Raw genomic sequence first — 21,783 nt, 5'->3', positions numbered from 1 at the left:
CTCTCTAAGCCAGGGGTTCTCGACCTTGGGTCCCCAGAAGTTGTTGAACTACTACAAATAGTTATATGCTGCTTTTCAACCAAAGTTTCCAAAGCAGTTTACATAGGAAAATATTGTATGTATTTATTTGGTACATTTCTATACCACCCCATAATTGCATACCTGGGTGGTTTACAATCTAAAGCATAAAATTTTATGTTAAAACATTAACATTTGAACTATAGATAAAAACTCAAACTTAAAACTTAAATTAAAAGTCTGATTAAACAGGCACGTTTTCTGGTTTTTCTAAAAAACATCCACAGAAAGGGAGGCTCCAATTCTGTCAGGGTCACCTTAAGTGGCGCAGTGGGGGAAATGCTTGACTGCCAAGCAGAAAGTTGCCGGTTCAAATCCCTGCTGGTATTATATTGGGCAGCAGCAATATAGGAAGATGCTGAAAGGCATCATCTCATACTGTGAGGGAGGAGACAATGGTCAACCCCCCCTGTATTCTACCAAAGAAAACAACAGGGCTCTGTGGGCACTAGGAGTCAAAATTGACTTGATGGCACACTTTACCTTTAATTTTGTTAGGGAGTGCATTCCAAAGTCCCAAGACAACCCTAGAAAAGGCCCAGTTTTGAGTCACCACCAAGCAAGCCAGTGGTAACAGCAACCGGACCTCCCCCGATGAGCTTAACAGGTGGCAGGGTTGAGGAAGATGATGAGAACAAGAAGGCGCCCTATCCCCAAAGGGCTCACAATCTAAAAAGAAACATAAAGTAATCACCAGTAACCACTGCAGGGATGCTGAGCTGGGGAGGGACACCATCCCCGGCCACAACGTTGGAGCTCAGGAGGATGGAAGCCGTGCCACCTGAGCCTGCCACCCCCTGCTTATAAGGCCACTTGGGGGGGGTTGGCTGGAAAAACATCCCCACGAGTGTCTGCTTCAGCGCGGCATGAGTGGGAGAAGTCGGACAGGGGTATGGAATGAATGTGGGTGCCGGGTGCCTGGTCCAGTCCAATTTGGCTTTCCCATGGCTCAGGGGTGCAGCGGCTTCCCTCTTCTACTTACAGGCCGAGTCGCCTTGATGGCTGTCTCTCTTGTCCCTAGCGGCCAGCTGCTCTTCCTGCTTGATCCAGGAGATCCCATCTGTTCTCGAATCGGGAGATTCTGTTGGGAGGGAGGGAAGAGCCCAGATGTGGGTTTTCTGCAGCCTTTGGAGACGCTGGCTTTGGAAAAGGGGTCCTCTCTGACCAGTGAAGAAAGCCCCCAATGCCCCCTTCTTCCTGGAGGACTCTTAGCTCACAGTGGAGGTGACCCAGCCTCTGCCTCCCTCTGCTGGGTCGGAGTGTGCTGGGATCATGTGGGGAGGTGGTCTGGCTGCCCCCGTCTCAAGAAGGCTCTCTTAGAGCTGCAAATGGCGCAGGGAAGGATTAAGGTGGCCCAGCTAACCTTTGGGGAGGAAGACACGGGATGGAAGGACGCAAGAGGTCTGTAAAATGCTGGACTGTGTGGAGAGAGGGATCTTCTTTCCTCCCTAAGCCCTACAACGGGTTCCACAGATTTTGTCCAGGCCCACAGAAGTGATGCTTCACAGAATGACGGGAATGCTTTGCTGAGAGCTGTGTTGACGGCTTGTTTAAATGGTTTAGACCAGGGTTGCACAACGTCAGTCTCCTGCAGATGTTGGACTACAATGCCCATAATCCCTGCCTACTGGCCACTGTTGCTGGGGTCGATGGGAGCTGTAGTCCAAAACCCCAGGGCCAAAGTTGTACAGCCCTGAATGAACCAAGGGTCCTCAAACTTGGGTCCCTTGACGTGGCTGGACTACAACTCCCATTGTCCTCAGCCACTGTGTCCTCTGGTCATGGTGGGTGAGGATTATGGGAGTTGTAGTCCAATATCCAGGGACCCAAGTTGAGAACCCCTGGTTTAACATATTCATGGAGGAGAGACCCATCTGAGACTATCAGTCATGACAGCTAAGCAGAACCTCCAGAAACAGTCTACCTCTGGATACCAGAGGTTGAGGACAAACTTTCATGCCCTGCTTCTGAGCTCCCCAGAGGGACTGGATTGGCCAGTGTTTGACATCCACACGGCTGTTACATGTCCTGCAAACCTTTTTATGTGTGCAGTGGGAAAGAGGTGACTTTTGCCAACCTTTTCTTCCTTCAGCAGCCTCCTAGGCCTCCTGAAAATGTGTCCATGAGGGTCCCACAAACATGAGGGACATATTTTTAGGAAGCGCATTGGGCAAGAAAGAGAAGGGAAGATCACCGAAAACCAGCCCTCTCTCATTGCATATGCTAAACCTTTTTTGGGCCGTGCAACACTAGTCTGTATGCCAGCCTGTGTTGGAAACAGGATGCTGGGTAAATATGGATCACTAGCCTAATCCAGCAGGGCTCTTCCTGTGTTCTTACTGGTTGCACTACAGCCCTGGCGAGGTGGCCTGCGTGCCAACACTAGGGATGTGCACGGGCCGGTTCGGAGGCCCTTTTACAGGCCTCTGGTTTGAACCCTGGCCGTCTCAAAGGTTCGACAGTGGAAGAGTGTGTGTGTTTAAGGGTGGGGGAGGATGCACTCCCTGCCCCCCGCCACGCCCCACGCCCCCCTCCCCCGCTGGCACACGATTCCCTAAAGGCCCGTCGGGGCAGCAGCGTACCTTCCTTCTGCCCCATTCCGACGTTGTCCGGATATAATTGGAAGTAGTAGCTGCGACTGCACGCACGTTGCGCTTGCGCATGGCAGGTGCATGCACACGATGCGCGCAGTTGGAGGTACGCTGCCGCCCAGACAGGCTTTTAGGGAATCATGCGCCGGCAGGGGGAATGCAGTGGTTGGGGGGTGTATCCTCCCCCGCCCTTAAAGCCACACACACACACACGCCGGTTCCGTGCCCATCCCCAGCTGACACCAGCCCTACCCTTGTAGATCGGAGGCCGTCTTCAGGCTTTCGTCCTTTAGACCAAATGCTTACCTGTGCTGTCTGTGGTAGAGATGTGGTGAGCTTCTGCGTCCAGGTCTGGCTGGTGTGGAGCACAGGGTGGGGCTCCTTTGCTGTCGCTTGGTAAACTATCCAGTTTAGAAACAGTGTAATCTGGGGGGGGAGGTGAAAAACAAGGTTTTTCCCAATTGCCAGCAATTATTACTTTAAAAGAGAGACTGTACAGAACATGCATACAGCATTGTCTCTCCACAGGGGACTTATAGTCTTCTGTGGGATGGAAAAATCTTGCAGAGAACAAGTTGAAGGGGTTAGGGAGAGGAGAGCCACAATCCTGTGAGAGTGTAAGGGAGAATTGTAGATATCTGGGCTGCTTGGATCTCACTTCTAGCAAGGGTTCTCAAACTTGGGTCCCCAGATGTTGCTGGACTACAATCCCCATCATCCTTGGCTGCAATTTGCCTTTGGGAATCTGGGGATGATGGGAGTTGTAGTCCAACATCATCTGGGGACCCAAGTTTGAGAATACCCTGACTTATAGGGTGCCATAAATGTCAGGGTACTTCCACAACAGCTAGAAGATTGAAATATGATACCATGGGAGGCAAAGACTGCTTGATTTCTGAAACAAGAGGTGGTTTTTTCACCTAGCATGCAGTGAGAAGTCAAGGCCAGCAGCAGATGAGCTAAGCCACAAATTTTATTGATTTATTTATCTGTCAAATTTGTACACCGCCCCAAACTTTCTTGTCTGGGTGGTTAACAACAACATAGAACAAGTCAAAACATACACAAAAATCTTAAAACAATTTAGGCGATCTAAGAATCAAAAACACATTAAAACTTAAAAATTTAAGAAGCTGAAAAAGCTTGGCTGAAGAGGTGGGGTTTAAAATGCTTTTTTAAAATTGCCAGAGATAGGGAGGATCATATTTCAGGAGGGAGTATATTCCACAATCTCGGGGCAGCAACCAAGTGGCCATCAGCCGAGCTGGCGGCAACTGGAGACGGACCTCTCCAGACGACCTCAATGGGCGGTGGGGCTCATAATGAAGATGATGTTCTCATGGAATGGAACGAAAGCAAGGGATGTGTGACTTCTCCTTCCTATTTCAACTAGCCCGACTTCAGAAGCAGGTCCATACTTCCAAACAGCCTTGGATGGAGGAGGAGGAGGAGAGCCGGTCTTGTGGTGGCGTTGTCCTCTTTGCTAGGCAGGGTCTGCCCTGGTTTGCATGAGGGTGGGTGACTACATGTGAGCGCTGGGAGATCACCCCCTGAGGGGGATGGGGCCAAAGCAGCTCAGTGGCAGAGCATCTGCTTTGCAGGCAGAAGGTCCCAGGTCCCCTCCCTGGCAGCATCACCGAGTGGGAAAGCCTCCTGCCTGAAACCTTGGGGAGCTGAAGCTAGTCAGTGTGGAATATGTCCCTATGAAGGGGCGGGCGGCCGGATGAGCAGCACTCACCTGGAATGTAAATCTGAAAACAGAAGCCACCCATGACGGAACAGAAGGTGGCGTTTTGGGGGGAAAGAAGTGTGAATGTCACTCACAATTGCAGGTGCCTTGACACAGCCCTCCTTCCTGAGCAGTCCCGCTGTCCCTGGCGCAGGACGAGTCCTCCTGTTTAACCCAGGAGATAATCTCCTCCGTCCGAGAAGCAGGAGAGGAGTCTGTGTTGGGAAGAGAGAACTCTTCTGCATTCTTGGGGGATCTGAAATCTCAAACGCAAGCTCCCGTTTCCCTAGTCCTCCTGAACGAGGAGTTCCCCTCCCTGGGGCTTCAGATGTTCTTGGACTACAGTCTCCATTAACCCCGGCCACGACATGGGAGTTGTAGGCCAAGAACATCTGGGGAGGCGAGGTTGAAACATTCTGCCCTAAATCGAGAGGCGGGTTCTTCCACTGCTGGGATCCCACAATGGCTGTTTGCTTGCTTGCTTGCTTGCTTGCTTGCTTGCTTGCTTGCTGTGCTTAATAAATAAAGTTTCCGTTCTTCGAGAAAGAGGACCATAAAGCAGGGATTCTCAAAGTTGGGTGCCCAGATTATGTTGGACTACAATTCCCATCTTCCCCAGCTTGTGGCTGGGGATGATGGGAATTGTACTCCTACAACATTTGAGCACCCAAGTTTGAGAACCTTTGCTGTCAAGTCACTCCTGATGCATCTATTGCCATGTAGGAGGACCCTGAAGACATACTTATTTCCCAGGCTTTTAACTGAAATCTAATTTTTAAATTTTAATGTATTTTTATCTATTGTGATTTGTATTGTTTTATTTATTGAACACATTTTTATACCTCCCAAAAATGCAAGTCTCTGGGCGGTTTACAACACAACAATAAATACAGATAAAAAGATTAAAACATAAGAATTAAAATTTAAAATGTTAAAACTATTAAAAACACAATTAAAACTATATCTAATTAAAAGCCTGGGTGAACAGATGTGTCTTGACTGCCTTTTTAAAAGTTGTCAGAGATGGGGAGGCTCTTATTTCAGCACGTAAAGCCTCGAGACAGCAGTGGAGAAGGCCTGTCCCTGAGTAGCCACCAGACGAGCCGGTGGCAACTGCAGATGAACCTCTCTGGCTTATCTCAATGGGCAATGTGGCTCATAGGAAAGAAGACGTTCTCTTAAATTTAAGAGAAGGCATTCTTTTAAATCCATAAAACTTTATCTGTTTTATGAATTCTAAATGTTTTATATTTTATGTTTTAATCTGTACACCACCTAGCGATTTCTATATTAGGCAGTATAAAAATTCAATAAATAAAATAAAATAAAATAAAATAAAATAAAAGCCATTCATGCCCTCTTCCCAACACTCCCTCATCCTTGGACACGGCTAAGAGTGTGTTTGTGCTGGCTGCTTGCTGCTGGATGTGTTCCTGCTGGGGTGTGGTTTGCATAAACAGCAGCAATAGGCATTTCCCACACATTTCCCTGGGAGGAGAGGTCTACTAGTGGGAGGGCTATATAGGCCACCTCCAGCCTCAAAGGCAGGATGCCTCTGAGTACCAGCTGCAGGGGAGTAACGGCAGGAGAGAGGGCATGCCCCTTTCAACTCCTGCCTGTAAGCTTCCAGAGGCATCTGGTGGGCCACTGTGTGAAACAGGATGCTGGACTAGATGCACCTCCTTGAGCCTGATCCAGCAGGGCTGTTCTTATGTTTTTATGCCTGAAAGAGACAGTGGCTCAATGCAGACACTTCGCCACACCCAAGTTCAGAGCTGCCTGCCTGCTTCTGCCTTCCATCTGCTCAGCACATCTGTGTTGTGGTGGCCTCAATCCTCCAGCTGAGACAGAATGCAAACCACAGTTTGCAAACAGTCATTTCACCAAGCCAGGGCTGCATAACTTCAGCCCTCCAGTTTTTTTAGACTACAGCTCGCATCATTTGCAGTCATGGTGGCCAATAGTCAGGAATTATGGGAGCTGAAGTCTAATATCGGCAGGAGGGCTAAAGATGTGCAGTTCTGGAGGCGAGCTGGTCTTGTGGTAGCAAGCATGAATTGTCCCCTTTGCTAAGCAGGGTCCACCCTGGGTTGCATTTGAATAGGAGCACTGTAAGATATTCCCGTTGGGATAAAGCTGCTCTGGGAAGAGCATCTGCGTGCTCGCATGCAGAAGGTTCCAAGCTCCCTCCCTGGCATCTCCAAGATAAGGCAGAGAGATACTCCTGCCTGCAACCTTGGAGAAGGTTCCTTCTCCATCTAGCCCAGTATTGTCTTCACAGACTGGCAGAGGCTTCTCCAAGGTTGCAGGCAGGAATCTCTCTCAGCCTAATCTTGGAGATGCTGCCAGGGAGGGAACTTGGAACCTTCTGCATGCAAGCAGGTAGGTGCTCTTCCCAGAGCGGCTCCATCCCCTAAGGGGAATATCTTACAGTGCTCATACTTCTAGTCTCCCATTCATATGCAACCAGGGTGGATCCTGCTCAGCTAAGGGGACATGCTATGCTTGCTACCACAAGACCAGCTCTCCTCTCTAAGGAAGAGATGAGTTGGGTGCCCCCTTGAAAGGCAGACTTCTCCTTCCTTTTTGCAAGGGCTTCTGGGATGGACAATACCTTTCTTTCTCCTCCCCCTGAGGAAAATCCAAGAAAGCAGCAGTGGCTAAGCAGAAGTGTGGACTGTACAGCAGTGCTTGTTGAAGTGGTGAGAATCCCTCCAATATCCAAGCCATGCATGTCGTCATCACGAGGGGCACTTCCCATAGTTCTGGCTAGTATCAGCCATACGGCAGGGGAGAGAAACTGCCCTCTAAATCCTGGAAACTGTCCTCCCTGCAATTGCACAGTGAGGCCTCCTCAACTGAAAGGGGATCCTCACCTGTTCTAGCAGCAGGAGCAGGTTCCTGGGCGGGTCCTCCTGAGTCTGGAACGTGAGCGGGGTCTCTTGCTTCAGCACAGGCCAAACTTTCCAGTTTAGAAACAGCGAAATCTGGTCAAAGGGGGGGGGGGGATGAAGCGGTTACGGAGCTCCTGAAGCAGAGGGCTATTTCTTTTAGGGGAGACTCCCTTCTCATTTGCTTTTGGGAACTGAGAGGGTGGAGAGGGCTGTGAGGAACGGTGTGCGTGTGTGGTGTCATCTGCGAGGAGGGCCTGGCAGGGGTGAGCTGAGAACGGAGGAGCCAGCAAGGCCAGGCCTGTCTGGATCCCACAGGGAAGCTCCTTCAGGTTGACCCTCCCAGACAAAAGCATCTGGCAGGACCTCAAGCACAACTTGTGGGGCACGACTGGTGCTGACTGGGGAATACCCGAGGAACTCTGCAAGGCAAGGAAGAGGCTGGGTGGCTGAAGAGGATGCTTGGACTGCCGGAGACTCTTAAGCCAGTTGCAGCCTCAAAGGGCAGGGAGTGCCTGAAATGGCAGTGACTTCTTGGAGGCAGGCTAGCTAGGGACCATGGGGGTGTTTGGGCCTGTACTTGTGGGATGTGGCTGGCCCCACTGGTGGGAGGCATTCCATGGGCCTCTTTTGTGCTTCCTTGTTTGGGCACAGCAGGACCTGACTCTGTGGTGTAGTGGTTAGAGTGCTGGACTAGGACCGGGGAGACCCGAGTTCAAATCCCCCTTCAGCCATGAGACTTGCTGGGTGTCTCTGGGCCAGTCACTTCTCTCTCAGCCTAACCTACTTCACAGGGTTGTTGTGACAAGAAACCTAAGTATGTAGTACACCGCTCTAGGCTCCTTGGAGGAAGAGCGGGATATAAAAAATGTGTATTAAAAATGTGTGTATATATCGCAAGCCGGTAGAGGAACACATTTCGATTTGAGGTAGACAGCCCTCTTGTGTCCCTGATTCGAGCAAAGAAGGGAAAGAGAGAGATCTGCAAGGGGCTGCCCAGTTCCTTACCTAGTGAGATCAGAGACTCGCAATTTCTCTTCACCACGTTTTTACAGAGCTCCTTCTGCCAGTCCTCGAGGCTTTCCCATTTCTCCCGGGGAAAATGGCTTGAGATGTCTCCAAAAGTCGCAGAGACCTGAACATGCAAAACATCCACACTCACCACTACTGGCTACCAAGGACACAGAATTTGGAAAGCAACTTTTTGGAGCCTGCTAAAGGCAGAAAAACAAAAGCTCAAACTTTTTTTGATTGAAACCATTAAAAGAAAAACAGTATTGTCTCCAGAAACAGAGCATTCTATTTCTGGAGAACTCTATGTCCACACCTTCACTTAAGCATTAAGAATCTACTCCAAGCTCTCCCATTATCGAGGAATTCCTTGGTCGGGGTGTTGCTGCCCAATTTGTGAAACACACACCTTGATAATGTTAAAACCGCCTGGTGATCTTGAAATGTGAATATAAACAGATAATCAACTCAGCTCAACATTATGAGCAGCCGATGTCTGGGTTGTGAAATCCAGGATCTGGCATACACTGTACAAAGTGTGGGTGTGTTGAATGTAACATGTGGCTCAGTCATGGCAAATCCAGCCACATTTCTGACACAGCCACAGGGCATATCCAACTCAAACTATTATTTATTGGAGCAGGCATGTTGACAGTTGCCTGATCAGCCATGGGATCATGGGAGGTGAGTGGTCTTGTGGTAGCAAACATGAATTGTTCCCTTTGCTAAGCAGGGTCCACCCTGGTTTGCATTTGAATGAAAGACTACACTGTAAGATAGTCCCTTCAGGGGGTGGGGCCACTCTGGGAAGAGCATCCAGTTCCCTCCCTGGCAGAACTCCAAGACAGGACTGAGAAAACACCTTGAAGAATCTGCTGCCAGTCTGTGCAGACAATACTGAGCTAGATAGACCAATGGTCAGACTCCGTATAAGGCAGCTTCCTATGTTTCTAACCAGAGGCCCATTCACATGTTAGGTTCAACACTCATACAGGGTACACGGGTATAGATCTGCACACAAGTACAGTAATATACTTGCTATCTGTACCATGCATTGGAAGGGCCTGAATCCAGGTTCACTTTTAAAATGAACACAGATACAGTCATTCACGCAACCACATGTACAAGTGTACAGACATCTGTACACTTGTACAGCATAATGTCTGAATTGGGCTCAGTTCAAGGAAGAATCACCTGTGGACAGTGAGGTCGGGAAATCTTGCTCAGTTGTTAGGAGAGAGCAGACCTCCTGCTAGGTTACCCAAGAGGCCCCAACCAGGGGGTGCAGTGCCTGAGGCACGGTGCAAAACGCTGCTGTGCCCCATGCCCCTGGTGGGGGGCAGCCCCCTGTCAAAACTAACCCTTGCAAGCTTCGGGAGGGCAGGGAGATGGCCAGCGTTCTCCTCGCCTCTCCTTGTGCTTCTTGCAAGCTTGGCAAGGAGTATGAGGAGAGGCACTCATTCCGGGGTGCGTTGGGTCCCAGAAAAAGCTGCCCTGATGGTGGCAGCAGGGAGCATCTTGCCGTCCTGCTGGTGCTCCGGCCACCTCTTTGCCCGAGGCGGCTGCCTCACTCTGTCTCCGGAAGGAGCGGCTCCCAGGTCACAACTTGCTAACACTACTACGGGCGGGCAAGCATCCCAGGCTAGTGACTTTGCGGCCAACTCTGCAGAACCTCCTTAGGAGCACGACGGCCTGATCCCCATCACAGCGGCAATGAATCGGGCCCCGACTGCGGTCGGCGCTGCTTACCTTGGAGCCCTCTCCGGCTGCGCCCACCGGCACCCTCCGGACCCAGAAGTTCCCGCTCTTCAGCAGGTTCTCCATGTCCTCCAGCCTCCGCTGCAGCTGCCCGTACTCCTGCAGGAGGGTCCCCAGCGCCGACCAGCGGCTCTCCAGCTGGCGCCCCAGCTCGGCCACGGCCTTCTCGCAGTCCGCAAACCTCTTCTCGGCCGTCCCCGATCTCTGCTCCAGGCTCAGCAGCCGCAGGGCTTGTGCCTCCACCGTCCTCTCCACGGCCTGGACGGCCCCGACCACCGTCCACAGGGAAATGGTGGCCGTCTGGAGCGGAGCCTCTTTCGGGAAGCTCGCGTCAGGGAGGGCAGAAGCCTGGACCTCCGCAGTCCACCTGGAGGGCTGCTGCCAAAAGGAGGGCGGGACAAGAAGGACGTGAGCAATCCTGCCTCCAGCTCAGCAAAACGGGAGCCGAACGGGAAACGGCCGACAAGCAATCTGCTGCCTCCAGCTCCTTCAGCTCTCCTGCCCACACTGGAGAGGCTATCGAAGGCTCCCCTCTGGCCACAACACCATGGCCGGGCTTGTGCAGAGGCTAAATCCAAATTCTTCCTGCTAAAAGCTGAATCCTACCATCCATATAAATCCTGTTACTAAAGACAACATTTGCAGTTGTCTGCCACCACCCAGGACCTCCCTTGCCTTTTTACTTCCTCACAGCTCACGGTGGGCACCCGGCCCTTTGCCCCCACACCCCACCCCTTATCCTCACAACAACCCTGTGAGGTAGGTTAGGCCGAAAGATAGTTACTGGCTGAAGGTCACCCAGTGAACTTTGTGGCCGAACTGAGATTTTAATCCAGGTCTCCCTAGTCTGAATCCGATACTCTAACCCCTACACCATGCACAAATTGTTCTGTCACTGTTAGACAAGGAAAGGGATGCATCTTTTTTGGACCTGTGTGCTGCATGTGCACTGTTATTTTCCCAAGGCAAACTATAAAGTGCACTTGATGTATGGGAACTTTAAACACCCACCTGCAGGTGCCTGAGTGGGGAACCTTTGGCCACAGTGACCGACATTCTGGCAACATCCAGCGTAACTACTGCAAGATGTAGTACATGTGCTGTCCTTGAAGATCGTTTGGAAACAACGGTGAATACAAGAGTTCTCAAACTCCTCCCCCGCTGGATGTTTTTGTACTACAACTCCCATCATCCCCAGGGCTAATGGCCTCTTGGCCTGGGGGATGATGGCAGTTGTAGTCCCACAAGCCTCAAGAGAGGAGAGCTGGTCTTGTGGAGGCAAGCATGTCGTGTCCCCTTAGCTAAGCAGGGTCCACCCTGGTTGCATATGAAAGGGAGACTAGAAGTGTGAGCCCTGTAAGATCTTCCCTTTAAGGGATGGAGCCGCTCTGGGAAGAGCAGAAGAAGGTCCCAAGTTCCCTCCCTGGCAGCATCTCCAAGATCAGGCTGAGAGAGATCCCTGCCTGCAACCTTGGAGAAGCCGCTGCCAGTCTGTGAGGACAACACTGAGCTAGACGGACCAAGGGTTGGACTCAGTAGATGGAAGCTTCCTAAGCTGGGGACCCCCCTGCTTGACTGGAACCAGCTTGCTGCAGCCACCTTTGCTGCCGGTGCACCAGTACGGCGATTCCCTCTGACCCTCCTCGCCCCTCCTGAGATGAAGCTGCCCCCCACCCCACCCCACTCGCCAGCAGCAGGGCAGCCTTTAAGCATCCTCGCCCTGCCCCCCAGCCATTCCTCACCTGGGCAGGAGCAGGGCCCCATTCCGCCATGGTGCTGCTGAGCCTTTCCTGGGCTGCAGGTGGGAGAGCGGGGGGGGGGCGCCTCTGGATGCCAAGGACGCCTGCAGGGGAAGCGGGCAGCTGCCAACAGCTCGAGGAGCCAGCCGGGCAAGCGGGGCTGCTGCTGCTGCTGCTGCTGCTGCTCTCGGCCTGGAGCTGCACGGAGGAGGAGGAGCAGGAAGAGAGAGCAAGAGCACCATCTACAGGGCAGCGGCTGCCAAACAGGGAGGGCCTCGCCGCCAGGGGGCCGGGGGCCCAGCCAGCCCGGGGATGCAGCAGCAGCAGCAGCAGCCTCGCCGCCGCCAGAGCGTGTTGTTTACCACCACACCTGTGCCTGCAGGGAGCCCCTGGTGCCTGCAGGTGGCGCTGCAGAGGCAGGGGAAGGAGGCCCCGCCATCTCCCAACAGCAACGACGAGAGGAAGGCAGGGACCAGCATGGGACGCCCTCGGCTGCTGCGGCCCCTGGGGCGCCCCCTAGCGTCTTGGGGCCACCACGCCGCAAGGCCGATTCGCAAGGCGGCGTGCCTCCGCCCCCCCCCGCCCCGCCCCGCCCCTTCCTTCCTTCCTGCCCAGAGACCAAGAGGGGAAGCAGGTGGGGGCTGGAGGCACTGCCGCTCTGCGGGCCACGGGCTGCTGCCAGTCTCTGCCTCCCAGAGGTGGTTGGACTTGGACTACAACTCCCGTGGCTGCGGGTGATGGGAGTTGTAGTCCAACATCATGTGGTGGGCGTGGCCATAGCAGGGTTCAATTCATTCTAATGTGCAGCTGGACACGTTTTGTGCAGTGGGGGGAGTTTTTTCTGCAGCCGGGAACAGGGGAGTCTGAGAAGGAACAGAGTTGGAGAAATAGATGGGGGTGGGGGGAAATCCCAGGCCTCCGCTATAGTTTGGGAAGGAAGATCATCTCCTCCACCCTTTGCAAGGCGCCTTCGTTTCCCTTCCTTCTCTTATGCTCCAAGCCCCCCTCCTTTCCTTTTTCTTCAGTTTTCTGTTCATTCTCATTTTCTTTTCCCTCTGCTGCTTTTGCTTTTTCATTTGGAAAAAGTTTGGGAGGTGCTCACAGACTGGGGGGGCAGCAGCGGCTGCTCCGGCCTCTTCTTGTGCAGTTGTGGGGAAAGCTTAGAATAAACTCTGTGCTAAGTACAGACTCTGTACCAGGCATTGTGCAGGGCCAGCCTCGGGCAATTCGTATGGTCTCTGGCCCTTTGGATGCCAAGCGCAAAGCCATGAATGCTTTCTGTTTGCATCCTCGATCCAAGCAGTTATCAATTGTCTCATTGAATTATGGTAACCTTCTTTCTTTTCTTTTTACACAATAAATGTTTTTTTAAAAAGAAATGATAATTTCATTTGTTGGTTTAAAACAGATACTAAGGATGATGTAAGTTCCATAAGACAATCAAGAACTGGTTTATAAACTGCATATTACTGCTTGGATCAGGGTTAGAACATAAGATCAAGAACAGCCCTGTTGGATCAGGCCCAAGGAAGCCCATCTAATCCAGCATCCTGTTTCACACAGTGGCCCACCAGATGCCACTCCTCCATGAAGTTATCCAAACCCAGATTGTTGGCTGTCACCACATCTTGTGGCAGAGAATTCCAAAAGTTGATTATGTGTTGGGTGAAAAAGTACTTCCGTTTGCTGGTCCTAGATTTCCTGGCAATCAATTTCATGGGATGACCCCTGGTTCTAGTGTTATGGGAGAGGGAGAAGAATTCCTCTCTATCCAGTCTCCCCACAGTTGTCTTTTTTCTAAACTTAATAAGCCCCAGGTGTTGCAGCCTAGCCTCATAAGGAAGGTATTCTAGGCCCCTGATCATCTTGGTTGCCCTCTTCTGCACCTTTTCCAGTTCTACAATGTCCTTTTTTAGATGTGGGGACCAGAATTGTATGCAGTTTTCCAGGTGTGGCTGCACCCATAGTTTTGTATAAGGGCATGATAATATTAGCAGTTTTATTTTCAATCCCCTTCCTAATGACCCCTAGCATGGAATTGGCCTTTTTCACAGCTGCTGCACATTGGGTCATAAACAAAGAGGAAAATGGTCAAGGGCCTTGTGCAGAGGGTTGGTTGAAAAATGCTTGGCATGTGTTATAAAATGATGAAAATCACACCACACGCAGATTTAGAGAAGGCCGGGAACAGGCAGCTGACAACAGTGATAAGAACATGTGCTCTAAACTAGAATATTTTGGGGACAATTATTTTAATCCAAACATTGGGTTTTAGTAACTGAGGCTGATATAAAGAAAAATCTAAGCTTTCCCCCCTTTCAACATTTTACACTTTTCTCTGATCTTTGGGGATAAATGTACTTGTGTAGCATACTTATGACATATAGCACATTTAATTATATGAACATTTTTAAAAGCTATTGGTTTACTGAAAAAAGTATACTGCACCTTATAACTAACAATCTGAAGGAAAAACAAAACAAAAAAACAGTGTAAACAATAAAGCACCGAATAATCTTAGGACTTCAGATACCAAACAGAACAGCGGTCAAAACAGTTGACAATGTGATATGCATTGTGATTGCATCTATTGACGGTCCCTCCACTGATGGCTTTTCTTTGCAGTGGACCAGATGCACTCTTGACACCTCCCCCCCAAAAAAAACCCCCACGTCCCTTCGACTTGTATAAATCCGTTCCTGAGGGTTGTGTACTCCTCAGGTTAATAGCCATTGCTAGACCTGGCTGTGTACTGAACCCATCAGTGTAAAGAATCCAAATGTAATATACTAATGTATTTAAGGTTTAAAATGGTATCAGTTATAAACAGTAATTACATGAAATCATATTGCACACACATAAAATCATCCAAACATCAGAAAAATAAAAATGTATGGCTACACATAATTTTAGCCCCTTAAAGTCCTTAAAGAGTGAATAATTCCAAATTTGTGAAGAGATCTTTGTGAAGATCCAAATTTGTGAAGAGATCCCATCCAAGTACATCCCGGGTTTTGTCAGCCAACCAAGCCACGGAAAAATAAATAGAAATATCTGGTTTCTCTTCGAGAGAGGCGCGACATAAAGGAATCAATACTTGCGGGATAACGTCAGCCAGCCAGCTAAACCTGAGAGCGCCAGAAGAGGGCCGGAGAGAGCCGCCCTTCTGCCTACAGCCACACCACCCTGAAAGCACCCGATCCCGTCCGATCTCGGAAGTTAAGCAGGGTCGGGCCTGGTTAGTACTTGGATGGGAGACCGCCTGGGAACACTGGGTGCTGCAGGCTTTTTTTTTTTTTTTAATTTAATTGCCCCCCGTGTCCCTGCTTAAGCTCTTGGGGGTGCCGCCGGGCTCTTGCGCCTCCTCCTCCTGCTCCTGTTCCCAGGGTTTCCCCCCGACTGCACTTGCAGCAGCAGGCGGCCCCAGAAGCAGGCAGGCATCGCCTGAGCCCCTCCACACGCGAGGCAAGCTGCAGGGGAGAGCCGTTGCGGGGGAGAGCGGAGGAGGCGCAAGAGCCCGGCGGCACCCCCAAGAGCTTAAGCAGGGACACGGGGGCGGGGTGCAATTAAATTAAAATTAAAAAAAAAAAGCCTACAGCACCCAGTGTTCCCAGGCGGTCTCCCATCCAAGTACTAACCAGGCCCGACCCTGCTTAACTTCCGAGATCGGACGGGATCGGGTGCTTTCAGGGTGGTGTGGCTGTAGGCGGAGGAGCGGCTCTCTCCGGCCCTCTTCTGCCTGCGTCCCTCCACTCCGGCAGGAATGGAGGCTGGCTCCTCGGTGCCTCCTCGCTCTTCCCTGCACGGCTTTGCGGGAAGGCGGCTGCTGCTCCAGAGAAGCAGAGGCGCGCTGAACTCCAGCAAGGACAGCAGGCAGCCCTGCAAGTTCCCTCGGAAGCCCGCCAGTGCCCTTGTCTCTCACGGGGCTTTACTCCCCAGGTAAGAGACGTGCACAGGGTCTATCTGCATACACCCCCGTGCACACGAGCCTCTGGAGCAGGGGTGGCCAAGCTGAGGTTCTTCTCCCGCAACGCTTGGACTACAACTCCCAGCACTCCCACCACCCAGCTTGGCCACCCCTGCTCTGGTCTGGAGCTCGACTGGACTGCTCCGTGTGTCGTGTGAACGCGCCACCCTCGGGCTTGCCCGTTCAGGGCGCGTTAATCATTAACCCCTCCTTTGCTGGGTGCAAAGGAGAACTTGGGAGGAGGTGTCGGCGACGGGGGCTGCTGGTGCTGCTGGTGCTAAGGCCAGGGACGGGGTTTGCATTGCAAGCAGGCTGCAGCCCCTCTCCTGCTTTGCAAGCGCAAGCACTGCCGCGGGAAGGGCGCTGGGCTAGGAAGGGTGGAAGCCCGTCGCCCAAGCCCCGTGAGCCGCCTCCAGGCATTTCCAAAGGGGATGCTTTTTGTGCTACTCATACCTCCCGCCTGCAGGGGGCAGCCGCCCCGCGGCAGTCTCTCTAGACAAGGCACGGAGCACTAGGCTTTGTTCCCTCGCCTTCCTCTTCCTCCAATAGGATCCCTTCTTTTCCCGCGTCACTCTTCCTCCTAAGAGAGCAGCCTCGCTCTCCTATCTCGCCCCGGGGAGGGAGGGATTAACCCCTTCCTGCCCAGGCTGCAGTAAAACGACTGAGCGTTGTTAGGGGAGCTTACCTTGCAAAGGGAATGCAAGGAAGTGGGGCGGGAGGGTTTGGGCGGAGCGTGGGGGGAGATCTGCAGCCTGTGTATCTCTCTGCAGGCCGGGGTGGCCGACCTGAGGCCCTCCAGCTGGTGTTGGACTACAACTCCCATCGTCTCTACTGCAGTTTATTGCAGGTGTGGGGTGATGGGAGTTGTAGTCCAGCACTAGCTGGAGGGCCTCAGGTCGGCCGCCCTTGCCCGAAGTGGCTGTTCTGGGTTCTGTTGAACAACCAGTGGGTGCTGCAACGTGTGCTGATTAAAATAAAAGTTTAATTGGGAAATAAAGGTGGTTGTTGCCCTAGGATGAACTCTCACTTGGGGGAATCAGTCCCATTCAAATCAGTGGATCTTCCTGCTAAGTGAACATGCTACATGCATAGGCTTTGGGGTGCTGCGTGGGAGGTTTTTCCTGGGGGGGAGGGACAAGGGGAAAAGAGGGAAAGCATTCCCACAGACTGATGTGTGGGTGTGTGGCTCAGAAAAGAGCTCAACTAAGAAACAAATACATGCAACTATAGAGCTTTTTTTAAAAAATCAATCACTATGATGTATAAATAATAGGTGCAGGGAATAAGGAATTAATTGCACACAATTTTTTAAACATGCACTACAGAAACCTGACTTGATTAGCACGCCAGAGGTTGCTGGTTCAAATCCCCACTGGTATGTTTCCCCAGACTATGGGAAGCCCCTGTATCGTCCAGCAGCGATATAGGAAGATGCTGAAAGGCATCATCTCATACTGCACAGGAGATGGCCATGGGAAACCCCCAAAGACAACCACAGAGCTCTGTTGTTGCTACGATTCGACACCGACTCGACGGCACACTTTACTTTACACAAACCATTCCACCACAAAATTATACACACACACAAATATAAAAAGCAGGAGAGTGCCCAGATCAAAGTGAAACTTTGCTGACCATGATGCCCTTGGCCTTTGTGACTGGGGGTGATGGGAGTTGTAGTCCATCAACATCTGGGGACCCATAACTGGGAACTTGCCCCTATGCCAGGGTGAGCAACCTGAGACCTCCCAGCTCTTGTGGGACTACACACACACACACAAACACCCATCAACTTGCCATGAGCCCCAGCGCCCACTGAGATCATCCGGAGAGGTTCATCTGCAGTTGCCACTGATCATCTGGTGGCTATGCAGGGACAGGCCTCCTCTGTTGCTGCCCCGAGACTCTGGAATGTGCTCCTTGCTGAAATAAAAGATGGGGAAAGTTGTCATCTCATAAAGCCCTTAATGGCTTGGATCCAGAGACCGCCTCCTGTGTCATGATCCCTGCCTCCTGTTAAGATCTTCTGGAGAGGTCTGGTTATGGTTACAGTTGCCACCAGCTCGTTTGGTGGACTTTCTCTGTGGCTGCCCCAGGGCTTTGGAATAAGCTCCCTGCTGAACTAAGTACATCTCCTTCTCTGTTTGTTTTCAGGAAGAACTTCAAGACGCTCCTGTTTTCTCTGGCTTTTAATTAGAATTAATTTTAATAATTTTAATAACTTGTTTTAATAATTATTTTATTCTACTGTTTTTATTGTCATGTATTTTAATTTTTTAACTTAAATATTTTAAATTTTGTACATCGCCTAGAGATTTACATATCAGGTGGTATAAAAATATGATAAATAAAATAAAATAAATCTCTGACAACCTTTTAAAAGTCTCTAACGACTTATATTTTCACTCAAGCTTTTTAACAACTGTGGTTTTAAATTGTTTTTATTTTTAATCTGTTTTATGTTGTTGTAAACCACCCAGAGATTAAAGTTTGGGGTGGTATACAAATTTGAAAATGAACAAAAATCCTGCCACAATTGTGGCAGCAGATGATGGGGGTTTATGGTCCAACAAGAGCTGACCTCAGGTTGGCAACCCCTTCTCTGTGCCTCTCTGTGCAAGTCACAGTCCTATCACCCCCCCCGCCCCAGTGTTTCCCTGATGAAAGTAGGGACCTCTTGGAACACCCCACCTTGGGCAAGAATCATTGCCCAAGCCACCCTCCTGCATTGTGATGGGCCTTCTCCATTGGCCGGCAATATTCTGCCCTACAATCTCCCATCAACTGTTCAAAACATGCCTCAGCAGCTGCATCTGAAATGGCTGGCTGGCTCCATGAGTGCTAGAGAGGAGGTGAGCCCATTCCTCTACTCAGATATTTCACTTCCCTGGAAGGAAATTAAAGCAGGGGCCCGTCTGGACTAGATTTTCAACGTGTGATTCCACTCCTCTACCCTTTACAACAGATTATCATTCAGTTTTAAAAACATACAATCTCTGCTCATGATTTAAAAACTAGATATAATGCAGAATTTAACATGTGGGGTAGTCACCTTCGTGTGATTAGATGATAATCTGCATTGCAAAGTAGTATCTCCCCACCACCACCACCACTGATTTCAAATTGTAAAAACAACAGAGCCCAGGATAGGATCATTTGCTCTACCCACATTGGTCTGCTCATCTGCATTTGTTTTGCATGTGGTCATAAAGAACCACAGATTTACTCAAACACTTAAAGGTGCCTTGAAGAGTGGCATTGCTAGCAAAAATCTTCAGCCAGCTTTTTAGAAAGCTTTTAAAGACTTGGCTTTTTACCCAGGCTTTTACATGATCGTTTTCTACTGCAGCTTCTTCGTGTTTTTATTTGTTGTATTTGTTGTATTGTTTTTTATGCCTGTTTTTATATGTTTTTATATTTTTAACATGATGTTTTTATTGTCTTTTTATTGTATGTTTTTAACTTTTGTAAACCGCCTTGGGGTTATCTTTTTAACGAAAGGCAGTATATAAATGCAAAAATAAATAAATAAATAAATAAATAATTTGACTGCATACTTTCCATGTAGGAAAAGCCTGTGAAGTAGCCCTGAGGCCACCTCAGGCAATGTTAAACTGCTGGAAGGAAAGGTTTAAGGATTAGACTTTGCTTGGGAACCAGGGCCACCTCACCCACCCTCAGGCTGAATGTTCCGGAACACCCGGTAAGCAACACAACTGGACTGTTGGTTTCAACTCACGTCCTCCATTTCCTCCTGTGCATGAGAATTGTGCCAGAGATATGGGGCAGTATAACAATGCACTGAAGAAATAACACAGTTTTTACAGGGCTCCCCCAATGCCAACAATAAGGAAAACCAAGGATGGTGATTTAGCAGGGGCAGGGTGTCGTAAATAGGGACAGTTGGAGCATAGGGAACTCTCTTCCCCAGCATACAGCTGCAAGGACTCAACAGGCCTTTCCTTCTGCGATGTTCTTCCCAGAGCGGCCCCATCCCCTAAGGAGAATATCTTACAGTGCCCGCACTTGTAATCTCCCATTCAAATGCAAACCAGGGTGGACCCTGCTTAGCAAAGGGGACAATTCATGCTTGCTACCACAAGATGAGCAGGTCTATAGATCATAGTCACATAGGATGGTTCTTTCAGAGGGGCAGCAGAAGGTGGAAGAAATTCCCTCCCCACTCTAGCATATCCCTCTGTAATCAAGGAGGCCCCTTTCCCGACCCAGGCAATGAGGGCCACTGGACAGACAATGACCATGGGAGCCCCCTGCGTTCAAGTGTGGACCCACCACAGGCTTGCAAGTTGCTGCTATCAACCTCAGTCTATTTGTTGTTTGCTAGGGGATCTGATGTTGGTAAGGTGGACTGATGTTTACATTGCTGGAACCCAACCTTTGAGGCACAAATGGATCTTCACTTGGTTAGAGGTTTAGGAAGCAACAACAACAAAACCTAGATGATGCTGTGTCACACTGTGGTGGTGGTGGTTTACCCGTGGTGCCCGGTTACTTTTGTGCTACAAACTTTTCTTTCTCCGCACATGGACAGAATAGAGGATGTGACAGCTGAAGTTGTGTTGGCCTCATTATTTTCCTGCACATTCAGCCTGAGGGGGAGTCTTGTGTGACTCAGAATGCACCACAATGAGGTACCCTCAGGGCTACTTTGCAAGTTACCTTTTCCCCACAAGGAAAGTTTGCAATCAGCATAGCTGACTGACTGACTGATGGGAAATGCTGTTAACTGATTAATCATCTGACTTTTTAATGGATCTATCAATTAAGTGTAAATATAGCTTCACAACCTCAAAAGTCCCACCACAGAGTCAGTGGTGAACAGTGGGTCGAACTAGGACTCAGGAGACCCAGGTTCAGATCCTTTTTCTCTGTTGTGAAGCTTCCTGGGTGATCTTGGGGCTGTCATCATCTCCGCCTAACCTACATCACAGGGTTGTTGTGAGAATACAGTGAGGATGGAGAGATTACCCTGAGCTGTTTAGGGCAGGGGTTACCAACCTTAGGTCCCTAGATGTTGCTGGCCTACAACTCCCATCATTCCCAGCCAGAATAAATTATAGCTGGGGATTATGGGAGCTGTAGTTGATCAACATCTGGAGTACCACTGGTTGAGAAATCCTGATTTAATCAATAAAAGCTGAAATTCATTCATATTTGGACAGGTTCAGATTATGCCTCTGATTAGCCCTTCCAGTCTTGCAATAAGGGACGTGAATGTCCCTTAGGTCATTCCTAAGGGACAGTACTCTAGAGATCAGTACCCCAGGGATTGGTACTGGGACCAGTGCTCTTTAACTTGTTCATAAACTATCTAGATGTTGGGGTGAACAGTGGCCAAATTTGTAGATGACACTAAACTTAAGCGAAATCCAAGTGAAATCCAAAAGTGATTGTAAGGATCTCCAAAAGGATCTCTCCAAACTGGGGGAGTGGGCAACAAAATGGCAAAGGTGGTTCAGTGTAAGCAAGTGTAAAGTGATGCACATTGGGGCAAACCCCCCAACTTCACATATATGCTGGTGGGATCTGAGCTGTCAGTGACTGACCGGGAGAGGGATCTTGGGGTCGTGGTGGACAGCTTGTTGAAAGTGTTGTCTCAGTGTTCGGCAGATGTAACAAAAGCTAATTCCATGCTAGGGATCATTAGGAATGGGACTGAAAATAAAAATGCTAATATTCTAATGCCCTTATACAAAACGATGGTGCGGCCACACCTGGAGAACTGTGTACATTACAATTCTGGTCCCCACATCTAAAAAAGGACATTGTAGAACTGGAAAAGGTGCAGAAGAGGGCAACCAAGATGATCAGGGGCCTGGAGCACCTTCCTTATGAGGCTAGGCTACAGCATCTGGGCTCTCTACTTTGGAAAGGAGGCAACTAAGGGGAGACATGATCAAAGTGTATAAAATTATGTATGGGGTGGACAGGGTAGACAGAGAGAAATGTTCTCCCTCTCTCATAATCATCTAATCTTTGTAGGTATTGACACGTCACG

At 50.1% G+C, this 21,783-nt stretch overlaps 1 protein-coding gene and 2 non-coding genes across 9 annotated transcripts in view; 1 reads left to right on the top strand and 2 right to left on the bottom strand.

The window, feature by feature from the left end:
- The window catches only part of LOC128329976 (zinc finger protein 398-like), a 38,928-nt gene that overhangs the window by 2,620 nt on the left and 14,525 nt on the right, over positions 1-21,783 (bottom strand). Inside the window, exons 2-9 of one of the 7 annotated variants that reach the window (XM_053262022.1) lie at positions 17,562-17,687; positions 10,050-10,436; positions 8,298-8,424; positions 7,275-7,385; positions 4,494-4,613; positions 2,976-3,095; positions 1,061-1,159; positions 562-747 (exon numbers count right to left, since the gene is read on the bottom strand). In XM_053262022.1, the coding sequence (XP_053117997.1) occupies positions 562-747; positions 1,061-1,159; positions 2,976-3,095; positions 4,494-4,613; positions 7,275-7,385; positions 8,298-8,424; positions 10,050-10,436; positions 17,562-17,564 (1,153 nt within the window). In that variant the 5' untranslated portion in view covers positions 17,565-17,687. Of the gene's footprint in view, positions 1-561; positions 748-1,060; positions 1,160-2,975; positions 3,096-4,493; positions 4,614-7,274; positions 7,386-8,297; positions 8,425-10,049; positions 10,437-11,069; positions 11,702-11,800; positions 12,338-17,561; positions 17,688-21,783 lie in introns of those variants that run through there. The other 6 variants (XM_053262021.1, XM_053262020.1, XM_053262019.1 and 3 more) reach the window with 6 other exon arrangements.
- LOC128332229 (5S ribosomal RNA) lies at positions 14,966-15,084 on the top strand. Its single transcript, XR_008310633.1, has one exon. It is a non-coding gene; the product is annotated as a 5S ribosomal RNA (ribosomal RNA).
- LOC128332216 (5S ribosomal RNA) lies at positions 15,387-15,505 on the bottom strand. The gene has a single exon (XR_008310625.1). It is a non-coding gene; the product is annotated as a 5S ribosomal RNA (ribosomal RNA).

The sequence above is a fragment of the Hemicordylus capensis genome, chromosome 6, assembly GCF_027244095.1.
Source record: "Hemicordylus capensis ecotype Gifberg chromosome 6, rHemCap1.1.pri, whole genome shotgun sequence".
NCBI lineage: Eukaryota > Metazoa > Chordata > Lepidosauria > Squamata > Cordylidae > Hemicordylus > Hemicordylus capensis.
Note: the sequence above shows the minus strand (reverse complement) of the source record. Positions and strands in the feature narration are given on the sequence as shown.